The 15,393-nt window shown below is 47.7% G+C and overlaps 1 protein-coding gene and 1 long non-coding RNA gene across 7 annotated transcripts in view; one reads left to right on the forward strand and one right to left on the reverse strand.

Moving 5' to 3' along the window:
• The window catches only part of LOC125115279 (uncharacterized), a 244,771-nt gene extending 231,386 nt beyond the window's left edge, over window positions 1–13,385 (forward strand). The window contains exon 4 of the long non-coding RNA XR_007132024.1: window positions 12,433–13,385. This is a non-coding gene — a long non-coding RNA (uncharacterized LOC125115279). The remainder of the gene's footprint in view (window positions 1–12,432) is intronic.
• Window positions 13,386–13,890: 505 nt separating this feature from the next.
• WSCD1 (WSC domain containing 1) overlaps window positions 13,891–15,393 on the reverse strand; it is a 40,696-nt gene continuing 39,193 nt past the window's right edge. For all 6 annotated transcript variants that reach the window (XM_047759310.1, XM_047759308.1, XM_047759309.1 and 3 more), the window contains one exon: window positions 13,891–15,014. In XM_047759310.1, coding sequence (XP_047615266.1) covers window positions 14,662–15,014 — 353 coding nt within the window. In that variant the 3' untranslated portion in view covers window positions 13,891–14,661. The remainder of the gene's footprint in view (window positions 15,015–15,393) is intronic.

Raw genomic sequence — 15,393 nt, forward strand, 5'->3', positions numbered from 1 at the left:
CATCCTTCCCTTTCTCGCCACCCATCCAAACCCACTTTCCCTCTGCTATTGCTCTCAGGAGAAAAAGGCAGGTCAGTGTTCTGTGTGGGTCCTCAAAGAGAAGAAAAATGTCTTGCTAAAGGTTTAACAATGAACTTTAGGGAATGAGCTGCAGAACTGGAGGAGGGAAAAAAACCACCTGTCCCAAGGCAGACAAGTCAGGAACAGATGGTTGAACAAGAACTTGTGAAGTAGGTCATAACAACTCTCCAGGAAATTTGGGGGCTGCCATATTTCTTCATCCTTTTTACCTGTAGCACCGAATGGTTATAGATCGACCCAGTGCCCAAGTATCTCAACACACAGGAGATGAAAAAATTCAATCAGTAACTTTGGCAATATCCCCTCAACTCACAAAACAGGAAGAGCAAGATATTGATTGTTTTCCAGGAAGATGTGTTTTCCTGGAAAACGTTAAAAGCTAGAAGATTTAGGATTTTCATGCATTTCCTCTTCTTTCTACTAATATTTCCTGTGTCTCTTGGATACCAGGTCCTCCACTAAGGACTGAGGTTACAAAGATAAATACAAAATACAGTACTGTTCCTGCTTTCACTGGTGAAGTGAAACATATGTAAATAGAGCTTTTCAAGTGAATTAAAAATATTGGTGAGTTGATTATCACATTAAAAAAGAAAAAGAGTAAAAGGAATAAACACTATTTTAAGAGGATTTTATTTTTTTATTTATTATTTTTATTATTTTATTTTTATTTTTCTTAGGGCACTATCCATTTTATTTTTATTAGTTTTTTTCATTATAGCTGCTTTAGTGTCAATTTTCTACTGTACAGCCTGTTAACCTGGTTACACATACATGTATAGATTCATCAGAAGTGATTAGAATAGTTCCCAGTGCTACACAGCAGGATCTCATTGCCCATCCACTCCAAAGGCAACAGTTTGCATCTATTAACCCCAGACTCCCAGTCCATCCCATTCCCTTCTCCCCCGTGGCAACCACAAGTCTCTTCTCCAAGTCCATGATTTTCTTTTCTGTGGAAAGGTTCATTTGTGTAGTATATATTAGATTCCAGATATAAGTAACATCATATGGTACTTGTCTTTCCCTGACTTATTCACTCAGTATGAGAGTCTCAAGTTCCATCCATGCTGCTGAAAATGGTATTATTTTGTTCTTTTTTATGGCTGAGTAGTATTCCATTGTGTATATATCCCCCATCTTCCTAATCCAATCATCCCTCAGTGGACATTTGGGTTGTTTTCCATGTCTTGGCTATTGTGAATAGTGCTGCAATGAACTTGCGGGTGCACGTGTCTTTTTTAACGAAAATTTTGTCCAGATATATGCCCAAGAGTGGGATTACTGGGTCATATGGTAGTTCTATGTGTAGTTTTCTAAGGTACCTCCATAATGTTCTCCATACTGGTCGTACCAGCTTACATTCCCACCAACAGTGCAGGAGGGTTTCCTTTTCTCCACACCCCCTCCAGCATTTGTTATTTGAGGGCTTATTAATGATGGCCATTCTGATTGGTGTGAGGTAGTACCTCATGGTAGTGTTGATTTGATTTCTCTCATAATCAGGGGTATTGAGCATTTCTTCATGTGCTTGTTGGCTATCCGTATATCTTCCTTGGAGAAATGTCTATTCAGGTCTTTTGCCCGTTTTTTTACAGTTGGGTTGTTGGCTTTTTTGCTGTTGAGTTGTACAAATTGCTTGTGTATTTCAGAGATTAAGTCCTTGTCAGTTGCATAATTTGACACTATTTTCTCCTATTCTGTACATTGTCTTTTTTTTTTTTGTCTTTTTGCCATTTCTTGGGCCGCTCCAGTGGCATATGGAGGTTCCCAGGCTAGGGGTTGAATCGGAGCTGTAGTCACCGGCCTACGCCAGAGCCACAGCAACGCAGGATCCGAGCCGCGTCTGCAACCTACACCACAGCTCACGGCAACGCCGGATCGGTAACCCACTGAGCAAGGGCAGGGACCGAACCCGCCACCTCATGGTTCCTAGTCGGATTCGTTAACCACTGCGCCATGAAGGGAACTCCTGTACGTTGTCTTTTTAGTTTCCTTTGCTGTGCAAGAGCTTGTACGTTTGATTGGGTCCCACGGGTTTACTTTTGCTTCTATGTCTGTTGCTTTGGGAGACTGGCCTGAGGAAGCATTTGGAAGGTTGGTGTCAGAGAATGCTTTGCCTATGTTCTCTTCCAGGAGTTTGATGGTGTCTTGTCTTATGTTTCAGTCTTTAAGCCATTCTGAGTTTCTTTTTGTGCATGGCATGGTGTGAGGGTGTGTTCTAGTTTCATGGGTTTGCGTGCAGCTGTGCAGGTTTCCCAGCAATACTTGCTGAAAAGACTGTCCTTTCCCCATTTGATGTTCTTGCCTCCTTTGTCAAAGATTACTTGACCATTGGTGTCTGGGTTTATTTCTGGGCTGTCTGTTCTGTTCCATTGGTCCGTATGTCTGTTTTGGTACCAGTAGTACCACACTGTCTTGATGAGTGTGGCTTTGAAATATCGCCTGAAGTCTGGGAGAGCTGTGCCTCCTGCTTGGTTTTTGTTCCTCAGAATTGCTTTGGCAATTCTGCGTCTTTTGTGGTCCCATAACAGTGTTTGGCTGGATTCTTCTAGTTCTGTGAAAAATGTTGTGGGTAATTTGATAGGGATTGCATTGAATCTGTAGTTTGCTTTGGGTAGTATGGCCATGTTTACAATATTGATTTTTCCAACCATGAGCATGGGATATCTTTCCATTTCTTTGTATCTTCTTTGATTTCCTTGAATAATATTTTATAGTTCTCAGCATGTAAGTCTTTTACCTCCTGGGTCAGGTGTATTCCCAGGTATTTGATTTTTCGGGGTGCAATTTTAAAGGGTTTTGTATGTTTGTATTCCTTCTCTAATATTTCGTTGTGAGTATACAGAAATGTGATTGATTTCTGAATGTTAATGTTATATCCTGCTACTTTGCCGAATTTGTTGATCAGTTCAAGCAGTTTTTGGGTTGAGTCCTTAGGGTTTTCTAAATGTAGGATCATGTCGTCTGCGTACAGTGACGGTTTTACCTCTTCTCTTCCTAGTTGGATGGCTTTTATTTCTTTTGTTTGTCTGATTGCTGTGGCTAGGACTTCCAGTACTACGTTGAATAAGAGTGGTGAGAGTGGGCATCCTTGTCTTGTTCCAGATTTTAGTGAGGCGGCTTTCAGCCTGTCTCCATTGAGTATTGTATTTGCTGTGGGCTTGTCATAAATGGCTTTGGTTCTGTTGAGGTATGTTCCCTCTCTACCGACTTTGGTAAGAGTTGTGATCATGAATGGATGTTGGACTTTGTCAAATGCTTTTTCTGCATCTATTGAGACGATCGTGTGTGTTCATAGACTTTTCTTTGAATGTGAATGTGGTGTATGACGCTGATTGATTTGCATATGTTGACCCATCCTTGTGCACCTGGGATGAATCCCACCTGGTCGTGGTGTATGATCTGTTTTATATGTTGTTGGATTTGGTTGGCTAAAATTTGGTTGAGAATTTTTGCGTCTATATTCATCAAAGATATTGGCCGATGGTTTTCTTTTTTGGTGGTATCTTTGGCTGGTGTTGGAATTAGGGTGATGGTGGCGACACAGAATATCTTTGGAAGTGTTCCTTCTTCTTCAACCTTTTGAAAAAGTTTAAGGAGGATGGGTATAAGTTCCTCTTTGTAGGTGTGGTAGGATTTGTATGTGAAGCCATCCGGTCCTGGGCTTTAATTTGTAGGGAGTGTTTTTATGACATATTCAATTGCATTTCTGGTGATCGGTCTGTTCAGTTGACCTATTTCTTCTTGATTCGGTTTTGGCAGGGTGTAAGTCTCTAGAAAGTTGTCCATTTCTTCTAGGTGGTCAAATTTGTTAGCACACAATTGTTCATGGTATTCTCTCATGGTTTTTTGTATTTCTGTAGTATCTGTGTGTGTGACTTCTCCTTTTTCATTTCTTACTTTGTTTATTTGGGTATTTTCTCTCCTCTTCTTGGTGAGTCTGGCTAGAGGTTTGTCAATTTTGTTTACCTTTTAAAGGAACCAGCTCTATGAATTTGGTTTTATTGATTTCTTCCCTTGTTTCTTTAATCTCTATTTTATTGATTTCCTCTTTGATCTTTATGATTTCCTTCCTTCCTTCTGCTGCCTTTAGGTTGTGTTTGTTCTTCTTTTTCTCATTCATTTAGGTGATGGGTTAAGTTGTCAATTTGAGATTTTTCTTCTTTTTGAGGAAGGCCTGTATGGCTATGAATTTCCCTCTGAGCCCTGCTTTTGTGGCGTCCCATAGATTTTGGAGTGGTTGTGTCTTCATTATCATTTGTGCTGAGGTGTTTTTTCAAATTCCTTCTTGATTTCCTCGTTGACCCATGGGTTTTTGAGTAGCACGTTGTTTAGTCTCCATGTAGTAAGTTTTTTTCTCATTTCTTTTCCTGTGGTTGATTTCTAGTTTCATGCCATTGTGGTCAGAGAAGATACTTGAAATGATTTCTCTACTCTGAAATTTGTTGAGGTTAGCTTTGTGCCCCGGGACGTGCTCAGTTCCTGAGAATGTTCCATGTGCATTTGAGAAGAATGTATATTCTGACTTTTTGTGTGTGGTGTCCTGAAAATGTCACTTAAGTCTACCTTTTCTGTTGTGTCCTTTAGGATCTCTGTTGCCGTGTTGATTTTCTGTCGAGAGGATCTGTCCATCGATGTGAGTGGGGTGTTAAAGTCTCCTACTGTGATTGTATTCCCAAACATTTCTCCTTTTATGTCTGTTAGGATTTGTCGTAGGTATCTGGGTGCTCCTCTTAATTAGGGGCGTATATATTGACGATTGGAATATCCTCTTCATGAATGGATCCTTTAACCATTAAATCGTGTCCTTCTTTGTCGTTCTTTATGGCCTTCATTTTAAAGTCTATTTCGCCTGATATGAGGATTGCAGCTCCTGCTTTCCTGTCTTGTCCATTGGCATGAAATATCTTTTCCCATCCCCTCACTTTCAATCTATATGTGTCCTTTGCCCTAAGGCGAGTCTCTTGTGGACAGCAGGGATTGAAGGTTTTTGCTTTTTTATCCAATCTTCCACTCTGTGTCTGTTGATTGGAGCATTCAGTCCCTTGACATTTGAGATGATTATTGGTAGATACATATTTATTGCCATTTTAAACCTTGTTTTCCAGTGGATTCTGTGTTTCTCTTCCTTTCTTTTTTTGGTTGGATGGTTTCCATTTACTTTATGCTTGAGTGCTTTTCTTTTCAGTTTTTGTGAATGTGATGTCAGGTTTTGATTTGTGGTTGCCTTGTTTTTTGAGTACGTTAACCCTTTCCTATATCTGCTTGCCTTAGCCTGATGGTCATATAGGCTCAAACGCCTCATTAAAATAAAAAAAGAATCTATTATCTTTTCTTACTTTCCCTCCCCACAAAATTGTATGATTTTGATGTCTTTTTTTTTCTTTTTTTTTCTTTTTTGTGAACATCTTCATGTTTAGACCTGTGTGCTGGCTTATTTAAGAGATTGCTTTCCAGCTGTGGTTTCCTCCATCCTAATTCTTCTTTTTTTCTTCTCTCTCTCTCTCTCTCTCTTTTTTTTTTTTAATTTAGAGAAGCCCTTTCAGTATTTGTTTAAGAATGGGTTTAGTATTGCTGTACTCTTTAGCTTTTGTTTGTTGGAGAAATTCTTTATTTCCCCCTTCTATTTTAAATGATATTCTTTCTAGTTAGAGTATTCTAGGTTGCACATTTTTTCCTTTGAACGCCTTAAATATATCTCGCCACTCCCTTCTGGCCTGTAGTGTTTCTGTAGAGAAATCAGCTGACAGCCTTATGGGGGTTCCCTTATATTTAATGCTTTGCTTTTCTCTTGCTGCCTTTAGCATCCTCTCTTTAACTTTTGCCATTTGTATTGTGTCTTGGTGTGGGCCTGTTTGGGTTCAACTTGTTTGGGGCCCTCTGTGCTTCCTGCATCTTGATATCAGTATCCTTCAGATTTGGAACGTTTTCAGACGTGATTTCTTCAAATATATTTTCAATCCCTTTTTCTTTTTCTTCTCCTTTTGGAGTTCCTATTGTGCGTAGTTTGGCCCACTTTATATGATCTCATAGGTGTCTTATATTGCTTTCATGTTTATTCATTTGGGTTTCTGTCTGCTGTCCTGATTGGGCGATTTCCGTCATTCTGTCTTCCACGTCACTAATTTGTTCCTCTGCATTATTCATTCTGGTCTTTATTGCCTTTAGCTCAGTTTGCATCTCTGCAAATGAGTTTTCTAGGTTTCCTTGACTCCTCCTTACATTTTTTAGTTGCTTTCTAAGGGAATCTGCATTACTGTTTGTGTCTTCTCTTAATTCCTTGATATTCAGCCTTAATTCCTTCAGGATTTTCACTGTCTCCCTTTTGAACTCAGTGTCTGTCAGACTGCAGAGGTCTCTTTCATTGTCGATGGCTTTAGGTGACTCCTCCTGTTCCTTTAGCTGGGAATGGTTTCTGAGCTTCTTCATCTTGCTTATGCTTTTCTTTTTCTGTGAGTTTGGGGAAGCCAAACTGTGGTCATGTAAGGCTACTTCTAAGCAAGAGCACCCCTTTTTATTTGGGGGGAGGGGTGTTACTATTTATTTTTGGCGTAGGAGTTTGATTATTTGCTGTCTCTTTCTTTGGAGTGGGCAGTATTCCCCGGAATACTCCGTGTGTTTCCAGGGAGAAGGAGGCAATGGGTAGGGCCCGTGGTTTGTGCCTGGTTGCTGGGCTCTCACCAGCAGCAAGGACCTGCAGGAAGGTGGCAGAGGCCACTCCTAGTTGCAGGGCCCTGGGAAGTGGTGATGAGCTCTAGGCAGATCTACAAGGTGACCAGAGCACTTGGCAGTGGCAGCAGCAGGGTGCGTGAGTTCCCAGGGGAGTGGGAGCAATAGCAGCTTGTGTTTGATTGCAATACCCTCCTCTGAGGATGCCTGTTCAGGGACCCCTAGTGGGAGAGGGCCATGACCATCTTTGGAGTCAGTGATAACTGGTGGTTTGCCACTGCCACCTATAGATGGTGCATGAAGCAACCCGTCTCACTTAGCCCACATAGGAGGTGCTGTACAGGCTGCTCCTAGTTATAGGATCCTGGGAAGTGACAGAGATCAGGCGTGTGGGTAGTGCCCGTGGCATTCAGCAGTGGCAGCAGGAGGGCGGGTGTGTTCCCAGGGAGTGAGAGCACCAGCAGGTGGTGTTCGGTCACAGTGCCCTCCTCTGTGGTGCCCTTGAGGTGAATGGGCTGCAAGTGGTATCTGTTCATGGACCCCAGTGGTGGCGAGCCACTCCCACCTCTGGAACCAAACTGGGTTTGCCCCTGCCTCCTGTAGACCATGGCAGAAGCACCTCGTCCTGTTTAGCTCCCAGAGGAGGTGCTGCATAGGCTGCTCCTAGTTGCAGGTTCCTGGGAAGGGACAGTGATCAAGCATCTGGGCACTGCCCAGAGTGTTTGGCAGTGGCAGCAGCAGGGCAGGTGTGTTCCCAGGGGAGTGAGAGCACCAGCTTATGGTGCTTGGGTACAGTGCCCTCTTCTTTTTTGTCAACCCCTGAGGTGACTGGGGTCACAGGTGGGGCCCACTCACAGGCCCCCAATGGTGGCAAGCCATGCCTCCCTATGGCCTCTGAGAGGACCGGTGCGGTCTGTCCCTGTCACCTGTAGATTGTGCAAGAGGCACCACGTGGCACTTAACCCCCCGATGGCCTTGGCCCTATCAAGATGTGCCTGGCCACCAGTATCCTGCACCAGAAGTGCCCAGTCTCCCTAAGCAAGCAAGAGGCTTCTCACTGCCCATAGCCTGTGCCAGAGCTGCTCTGCCCTCTGTGAGCCCGCAGTGCAGGGCATTTCCTCTGGCGTCCGCCCCTCCTCCTCTCCCTCTTCCCAACTCTGGTGCCTTGCCCCTCCTGCAGGTCCAGACCTTCTCCCCGGTTCCCTCTGCCGTGGTGTTCCCCTCCTCAGCCCGTGGAGTACCACTCCCCCGCCCGTGGCGCCCTGCTCCTTAGCCCCTCAGGCTGTCCCCAGCCCTCTCCCCGGGACTGACCTCCGGAGCCTGAGTCTCTGCGCCCAGCCCCCGCCCAAGCAGCTTAGGCTGTGGTGTCCAGGCTTGTGGTTCAGATGATCTGTGCAGCTCTCGCTGTACTTTGCTGGTCTCGGTCCCACTGCTGCCTTTTTCTTGGCAACTTTGAGGTCCCTCCAGCTCGGCTGATCTTTCCGTCAGTTGGGTGGCTTCCCAGGAGGTGGGTTCCTTTTCTCCTTCACAGCTCCCTCTCGGGAATGCTAGTCCCATCCTGATTGCATTTCTCTCTCTTTTTTTCTGTTGTTCCACCCAGTTATGTCAAGAGTTTCTTGCCCCTTTTGGAGGTCTAAGTCCTTCTGCCAGCATCCAGTTGATGTTCTGTGTGAGTCGTTTCACATGTAGATGTGTTTTTTGGATGTGTTTGTGGGACAGGGTGAGCCCAACCTCTTATTCCTCCACTGTCTTGCTCCGTCTCCCACTGTCCATTTTAGAGGAGGCCTGACAAAGATTGGCTTCTCAAGTGACCAGGCTCTCATCACCTGTAGTGTTTGGGATGGGTGGCATGTGATTCAAAGGGGCAGCTGTCAGCAGCTGGAATCCACACCTGCGCGCGCGCGCGCGCGCGCACACACACACACACACACACACACACACATAAGCACATACATACACTGCTGGGTGCGGGTCCAATAAAGATGCTTATCTATTAATATCTTGGAAGAGAAGAACCCTTCTTTTTCCTGGGATGCTTGTGACTTAGGATGAAAACTCTGGGCTCCTATTCTCTGACAATTATGGTCCTTCTTTCTAATCTCAGTCCTTTATAGAGTTGTATTCCCTCTGAGCAGGTCATCAAGTACTAAGGATGCTTGACAAATGGCCCTTAACCTTGAACTTGGGTGCTCACTTTTTGGTATTCTGGCAAAGAATTAGCCATGAAATGAATGAGGTCTTTTGCAAATGAGCTGAATGTGCACATTTGTCTTATTTCCAGCAACTTCTTGAAGATTTATAGGAATGCAGTACAGGGGCAATCAGGTGGTTTCAGGGAATAAGCCTGTGTTCTGGCCCCAGCTCCCCTACTCATCCTCAGAGCCTGACCTCAGAGGAAACCCGCCCCCATTCCCAGGCTTTTTTTCTCCTCTGTAAAATAAAGGATTTGAACTTGGAGAAGCTCAGTCTCAGAAATTCAGTTTTCTTTCTCCCTAAATGGAAATAAGATCCACCTCACTGAGGCACATGAGGGTGATGGCTGTGGAACTTTGTGACCTGTGAGAACACTATTTACTGTTATTGGTCATCACTGGCTATTGCATTACGCCATCGACCTGCCTCTGCAGATGTCTCAATGTGAAAAGAACATCTCAAGTCCCGACGACACCTTGGAAAGTTAAATCATTCAACTCATGTGTATGCTTTCAGCATCAGCTGGAATTGTTGTATACTTGTTTGGTATCAAGAGTCCTTATTTTATATAAGCAATTATGCTTGTTATTTGGGCTCATAGGTCCCATGGAAGGAACCAAGATTTCTGCAATGTTTTTGCATGGTAGAAGTTCTCAGGAGTGGCCCAAATCCATCTTCAGTCACAATAAGGAGCATTGGTGACAAATATACTCACATTTATTTCCTGAGACTCTTGGCTTTCTCTACATATTGTATAGACCTCTGGATTATAGTTAGACTTTCCAAGGAGAGTTTAAAGTTAGGGGCCACATATAACTCCCTTTGTCCCTCCAGTTTTTAGCAAGCAGTAGGGTTAAAGAGGTGAAGATAGAGAAGAGGAATTCTCAGGGGCATCACCCCACTTCTCTGCCAATGGTAGCAATTCTGCTCTGCCCCAAGCTTGCATGTCTCTCTCAGCAAAACCAAAGTGGTAGGGTTAACCCTACTCACCCTCCTTCAAAGGCAGTTTACTGCCCATCAGCTGTCATTTGAACATGTCCCTTGAAGGAGGTCTCACTCCCAATCCAAGTACCTTATCAAGGTATCCTTCCACATGACATTATTTTCTCCAGGAAGGGAGTTACAGGAAATAGAACAGAACCATGGTAAACAGAACCTGACATAGCGTCTGTGAGGATGTGAGTTCAATTTCTGGCCTCCCTTAGTGGGTTGAGCATCTGGCATTGCCTCAAGCTGTGATGTAGGTTGCACATGTGGCTCAGATCTGGCATTGCTGTGGCTGTGGTGCAGGCCCGCAGCTGCAACTCTGATTCAACCTCTAGCCTGAGAACTTCCATATTCTGCAGGTGCAATTGTGAAAAGAAAAAAAAATAAAATAACATAGCCCTGATTAAGGATTAAATGAGACAACTTATGTTCTGGGCTGGGTAATTGAAAGGAGTGATTTTCTAAGGACATTCAGTGACTTCATGTACTGACTTAAAAATGCTACTTGTCCTGGTTGACAGAACACAGCTTCCTACTAGCATTTCACACCCACCCCCATTCCTGCACAAAGAACTTCCTCATCCTATAGCTCATTCTTTTCTGAGTCTCCATCTTTACCTACTTCATAGAGACAGAGAATGTGAGAACTCGAAACCCTTTGTACACTGCTCTGGGCTGTAGGTGAGAGAAGCCAAACTTAACCCAACCCAAACAACAAAGAGAATTTACTGGCTGATGTAACACAACCATCCAGAAGTAGGGCCGATCACAGGCAGAGCTTGATCCTGTCCTTGACAGTGTCACCAAGGGCCTGGTCTCCTTCCACCTCCTGACTCTCCTTTCAGTTGTCAGCTTTGTGTTGGGAGTGGTTCCCCTCCATGGTCCCCAGATGGCCACCATCAAGACCCAGAATTACCTAGTTCTTTGTTCACATCCAGTAGGGTGGGTCAAAGGTGTCTTTACCCAATAGTCCCAGAAAAGTTTTGAAATTCCACTGGCTCCATTGCCTTAGTTCACATGACTGTACCTGGAAACTCACTGTAGCCAGACAGATGGGATGTGGTGTGGGCTTCATCCAGGCCATGGGTCCCAACCTGGAATAATGATAGAGACAATTCCAGCAGATCATACGTCCCAAGCCCCTGTCCCCAAACAGACATCAGGAGCTGCTGGGAAAGGAAATGGGGGAATGAATGTTGGGGATGGGACCAGCAACCTCCAGCTCATCTCTCATTTTATAGATGGGAAACTGAGACCAGAGAGGGAAAAGGTTTTGTCTAAGATCACAGCAGAGCGGAGCTGAGACCACGACCCACCCCTTCAATCTGCAGACCCTATACTATTTCCTCTCCACTCGACTTCGACCTTGTTGAGGCCAACTAGCCCAGTATTGAGTAGTCCTCAGAGTGGGTTCAGACCAATTGATTTCCCCTGAAACCTTAATGAGCTGCTTCAGAGGCATCACATTTCAAACACCTCCGACAAATTTCCAACCAAAAGAAAACAAACCTTAACCCCAAGAGTTCTTGCAGCCACAATCAACCCCAGTAATTCCATCTCCCCTCTTGGGGGCCCCTAAGAACCCAGTAGCTCCTGCTACTTTTAAGGGGAAAAATGCATTCTGGTGTGCAAACGTTATCGCATATTCATGCACTCGAAATCTAATTTTAGCTGCAAGAGACTTCATTATAAGATGCTCACATAATTAAGCAGTTTTCTTCCCAGGGTTTAGAAGCCTGTCTATTCTTCTCTCTCATTTACACATCACTGGGACTATCAGAATGAGTTTTAGTTTTTTGAAATTATATATTTTGGTTTTTCCAAATTGATCCACAATGGAAGTTGAAATCCATAAAAATTACATGTTTTAACATAGGTTTGTGTAACTCCCCAGCCTTGCTATTAAAGTTGGAATCTGTAGACAAGCAGGGTTTCCCTGTTCTAGCCTGACTGTTCCTGATGTATCTGTCACACCCAGAGCCTCTTGTAGTCCTTGGCTGGTTGGGACAGTATCCTCTTTACGGGGAAGCTGGGAGTTAGAGATGAGACTCAACTTGCAGAGATAAGTGGATTTCCCCAAAAGGACAAAGAAATTGTCCTCCTGTGCATCCCAGGAGCAGGGTAACAGCTGCTGAGAACCATCAGCTCACAGGGCCTTAGCATCTCCTCACTCACCCAAAGCTGGTCTGGGAGCAGTGCCAAGTGCTGGGTGCCTTGCCATGTGGACTGACTCATCTTGGATGATCCCATCCTCCCACTCGTCTGCATGACTGGCTAAGGTGCACCATAAACTGCAAGGCCATCGGAGCAGGTGGCACTGCACCTGGAAGGAGAGGAGGTCTCTAGGCAGCGGGGAACATAGCCATCTATCTACCAGGAGGATGGGGCTAGTGTTGCTGTTCTCCTGACCCTGGGGGTGGGGCAGGGGGGAAACCCAGGGGGGCCATGCCCTGGCTGTGGTCCCCGTCAGTCCTCCAGCCTCTCCTCTTCTCTCCACAGCCTCCTTGGCATCTGAGTCTTTGCCCCAGAGATGGTCTGGGTAGCCAGAAGAGTGAGGACCAGAGGCTGGGAGCCCATCTCTGGAGGAGGCCAGCTTCCTTCTTCTCCATCACTCAGTACTGCTGTCTCCTTTGAGACGCTTGTGCTCTGGGACACAGGTAACCCCTGCCCCCACTTCCAAGGCAACGTAGAAACTCCCTGTGGGTGAGGTCAGACATTCCCACCCCTGGCTTTCCTAAACCCCTCACCCTGATTTCTCCTCCTGACGTGTTTGGCTCAGGCTGAGGGAAGGTCAAACCAGTGGACCCCAGCCGAGGTCACCCTGGGCCTGGAGAAACTGCAGAGGGGCACAGGGGCTGCCCAAGTTCAAGTCCACCCACCTTCCTCCCTTGCAGGGGTCAGTGTACAGCTTAGCTCTCCACAGCCCTCCCAAGACACGAAGCAAAGGGTGACCCAGAAGGCAGTTAGCATCAGCACCTCTGCCCCTCCAGGCTGCGCACTCAGTGGCTGTAAGAGAGTCCCCTTCTGTGTTCCTCCCGTCCTCACCTGCCCACTCCCATCTTCCTGCTGCACCGACTCAGACACGTGCCCCACATCCATTCACCTACTTTGTTATCCTTCCCCTCTGCTTTGCTGCAAGAATTTCTGCAGAGTCCTCTAGACCACTTCCTAACCTGTGATGCATTTTCTAAAGACCTCATGCACACAGGCTGACCCCTGAGCCCGCACAGCACACACACTCCTCTGTCACCGGGTTTCTCTCATTTGTGACAACCCTCCCCCACCCCACTAGACCATAGCGGGAGGGGGCCTCAGGTGTCCCATCTTCTCAGGAGGCCTGTAGGCTTGGACACAGCAGGCTTCACCACCTGCAAGTGCCCCACCCCTTTTAAGTCACACCCATGGCCTGTGGAAGATCTTGGGCCAGGAATCGAACTTGAGCCTCAGCAGTGACAACACTGGAGCATTAACTTCTAGACAACCAGGGAACTCCAACCTTTCCCTTTCTGGATGAACAAGGGGGAAAGAGGTCAATGCCACAGAAAGAGAGACAGGGTATGACAAAGAGGCCCAGTGACAGGGAGTAGGGGGTGGGTAAGAGAGGACTGAGAGGGCTGGGTCAGGAGGTCAGGCAGAAGCTGCCGCCACTGCCTCCCTCCCCAGGCTTGTTGATGATGGGCCACGCCACCTCCTTCCTCACCACCCCAAGGACGGACCGCAAGTAGAGCAGGGGCCTGTCAAGATGTGTGGAGCAATCAGCCCATGACCCTCAGACTCACCCTTCCTGGGTCTGCCCCTGTACACCCAGCCCCCCTCCTACCAGTAGGCCCCTAGGATCCAATGACACCCCCCTATTTGCCCCCCGAGGCCCAGCCTCTCCTCACCCTCTGCTTCTGGGGTTCGGCGCAAATACCCAGCTTTACGGGGACAGTCAGAGAAAGAAGCCAGCCAATGAGCTGCTACTCCCAAGAGCGCTGATATTAGGGTGGTGAGGGGTGCACAGAGCTTGCAGCTGGTTCTGAGGTCGGAGTGTGTGTGTTGGGGGGGGGGGGGCAGTTCCACTCTGCCCTTGGGGCCACCAGCCCATCCGCAGAGAAGGGAGAGGCTGGGCTGCAGAACTGACGGTGCCTGGCGTCACACTACACACACTGGGATGCAGAGGCACGGGCAGGAGTGCCTAGCCCGGCAGCCACCATCTGCAAGCCCATCTCCAGGCCGGGGCCTTGCTGCTCAGAGCCCAGCATGCCACAGCCAAGTGCCCCTGACCAGCAAGTCTGCACCGGGGTGGAAACAGGAAACCTGCAGCCTCCCAGAGCCTGGGCTGCATGTGTCTGTGTCAGACAGGCAGCCCCTAGGAACACATAACCCGGCGTCTGCGTGCCTGCATCGACATTGGCGTCTCCAAGTCTGGGAGCGCCTGGCACACCCAGGGTGGTGGTTTAGGCACGTTGATAGGGCACTGTGAGCGGGTGAGTGGCAGGTCTAGGCGGGTCTGGCCAGGAGTATGTGTTCTTTTGCGTCTGTCCTGTGACTTCGGGTCCTCCTGACTGGGGCTTGGGTCCAGATCTCCTTACGCGGGAGGGAGGCAGCCCCAGTGCGGGCCTCGCCACTCCAGACAAAGAAGCTTCCGTCCAAGGATCCCCGAGAGGCCCCGCCTAGCATCTGAGCGCGTGCGCAGCCCCGTGGGGGCGTGGCTCCCAGCGGGGAGGGCACAGAGGGCGGGGCCTATCATCTGGGCACATACTCCCGGGGCAGCCCCGCCCAGTTGTGGTCACGCAGAGCCTGATCCACGGTCCGGATGTAGCCGTTGATCAAGTCCTTCATCTCCGGGGTGAAGGGCTCCGGGTCCTGCGGGCGCCGGCCGCGCCGCCGGAAGCTGCCCTCCTTGTTGTTCTCCACGCAGAGCAGGCGCTCCTCACTCACGGACACGTTGAGGAAGGCCACCATCTCCCGCAGCGTGGGCACCAGGCTGCGCCGCAGCTCCTCATAGTGCACCACCAGCAGCCGCTTGCCGTACTTGAGCCAGTCCAGAACGTGCGAGGACCACCACGACGCATAGCTGTTGACAAAGTCTGGCCACTCTGGGCGGGGAGAGAGGGGGCACGGTGTCAGAGCCGGGGCCCGGCGGCGCTGCTGGCCTCCTGCGGCCAGGATGCTCCAGAGCCCACTGCCCAGGGCCAGCCCGCCCTGGTCCCCACAGAGGAAGACCATCTTGGCGACCTCGTGCAGGGGAGGGTTATTTTATCAGCCTGGGCTCTGAAGAGCCCTAAGACATCCTGGGAGATGTGACCTCAGGTCCAACATCCCTCAGAAGGGTCCTCGGAAACATACCAAGTTAAGAGAGAGAGGGACTATGTGTTCCAAGAACTGGTTCTCTCGGAGGGGCTATGGATTCCCCGATCTCTGGACCATCCCCAGCTAGAGAGAGCCCAGGTCTCAGGCCTACAGGGCACAGCAGAG

This window comes from Phacochoerus africanus, chromosome 14 (assembly GCF_016906955.1).
Source record: "Phacochoerus africanus isolate WHEZ1 chromosome 14, ROS_Pafr_v1, whole genome shotgun sequence".
Lineage (NCBI taxonomy): Eukaryota > Metazoa > Chordata > Mammalia > Artiodactyla > Suidae > Phacochoerus > Phacochoerus africanus.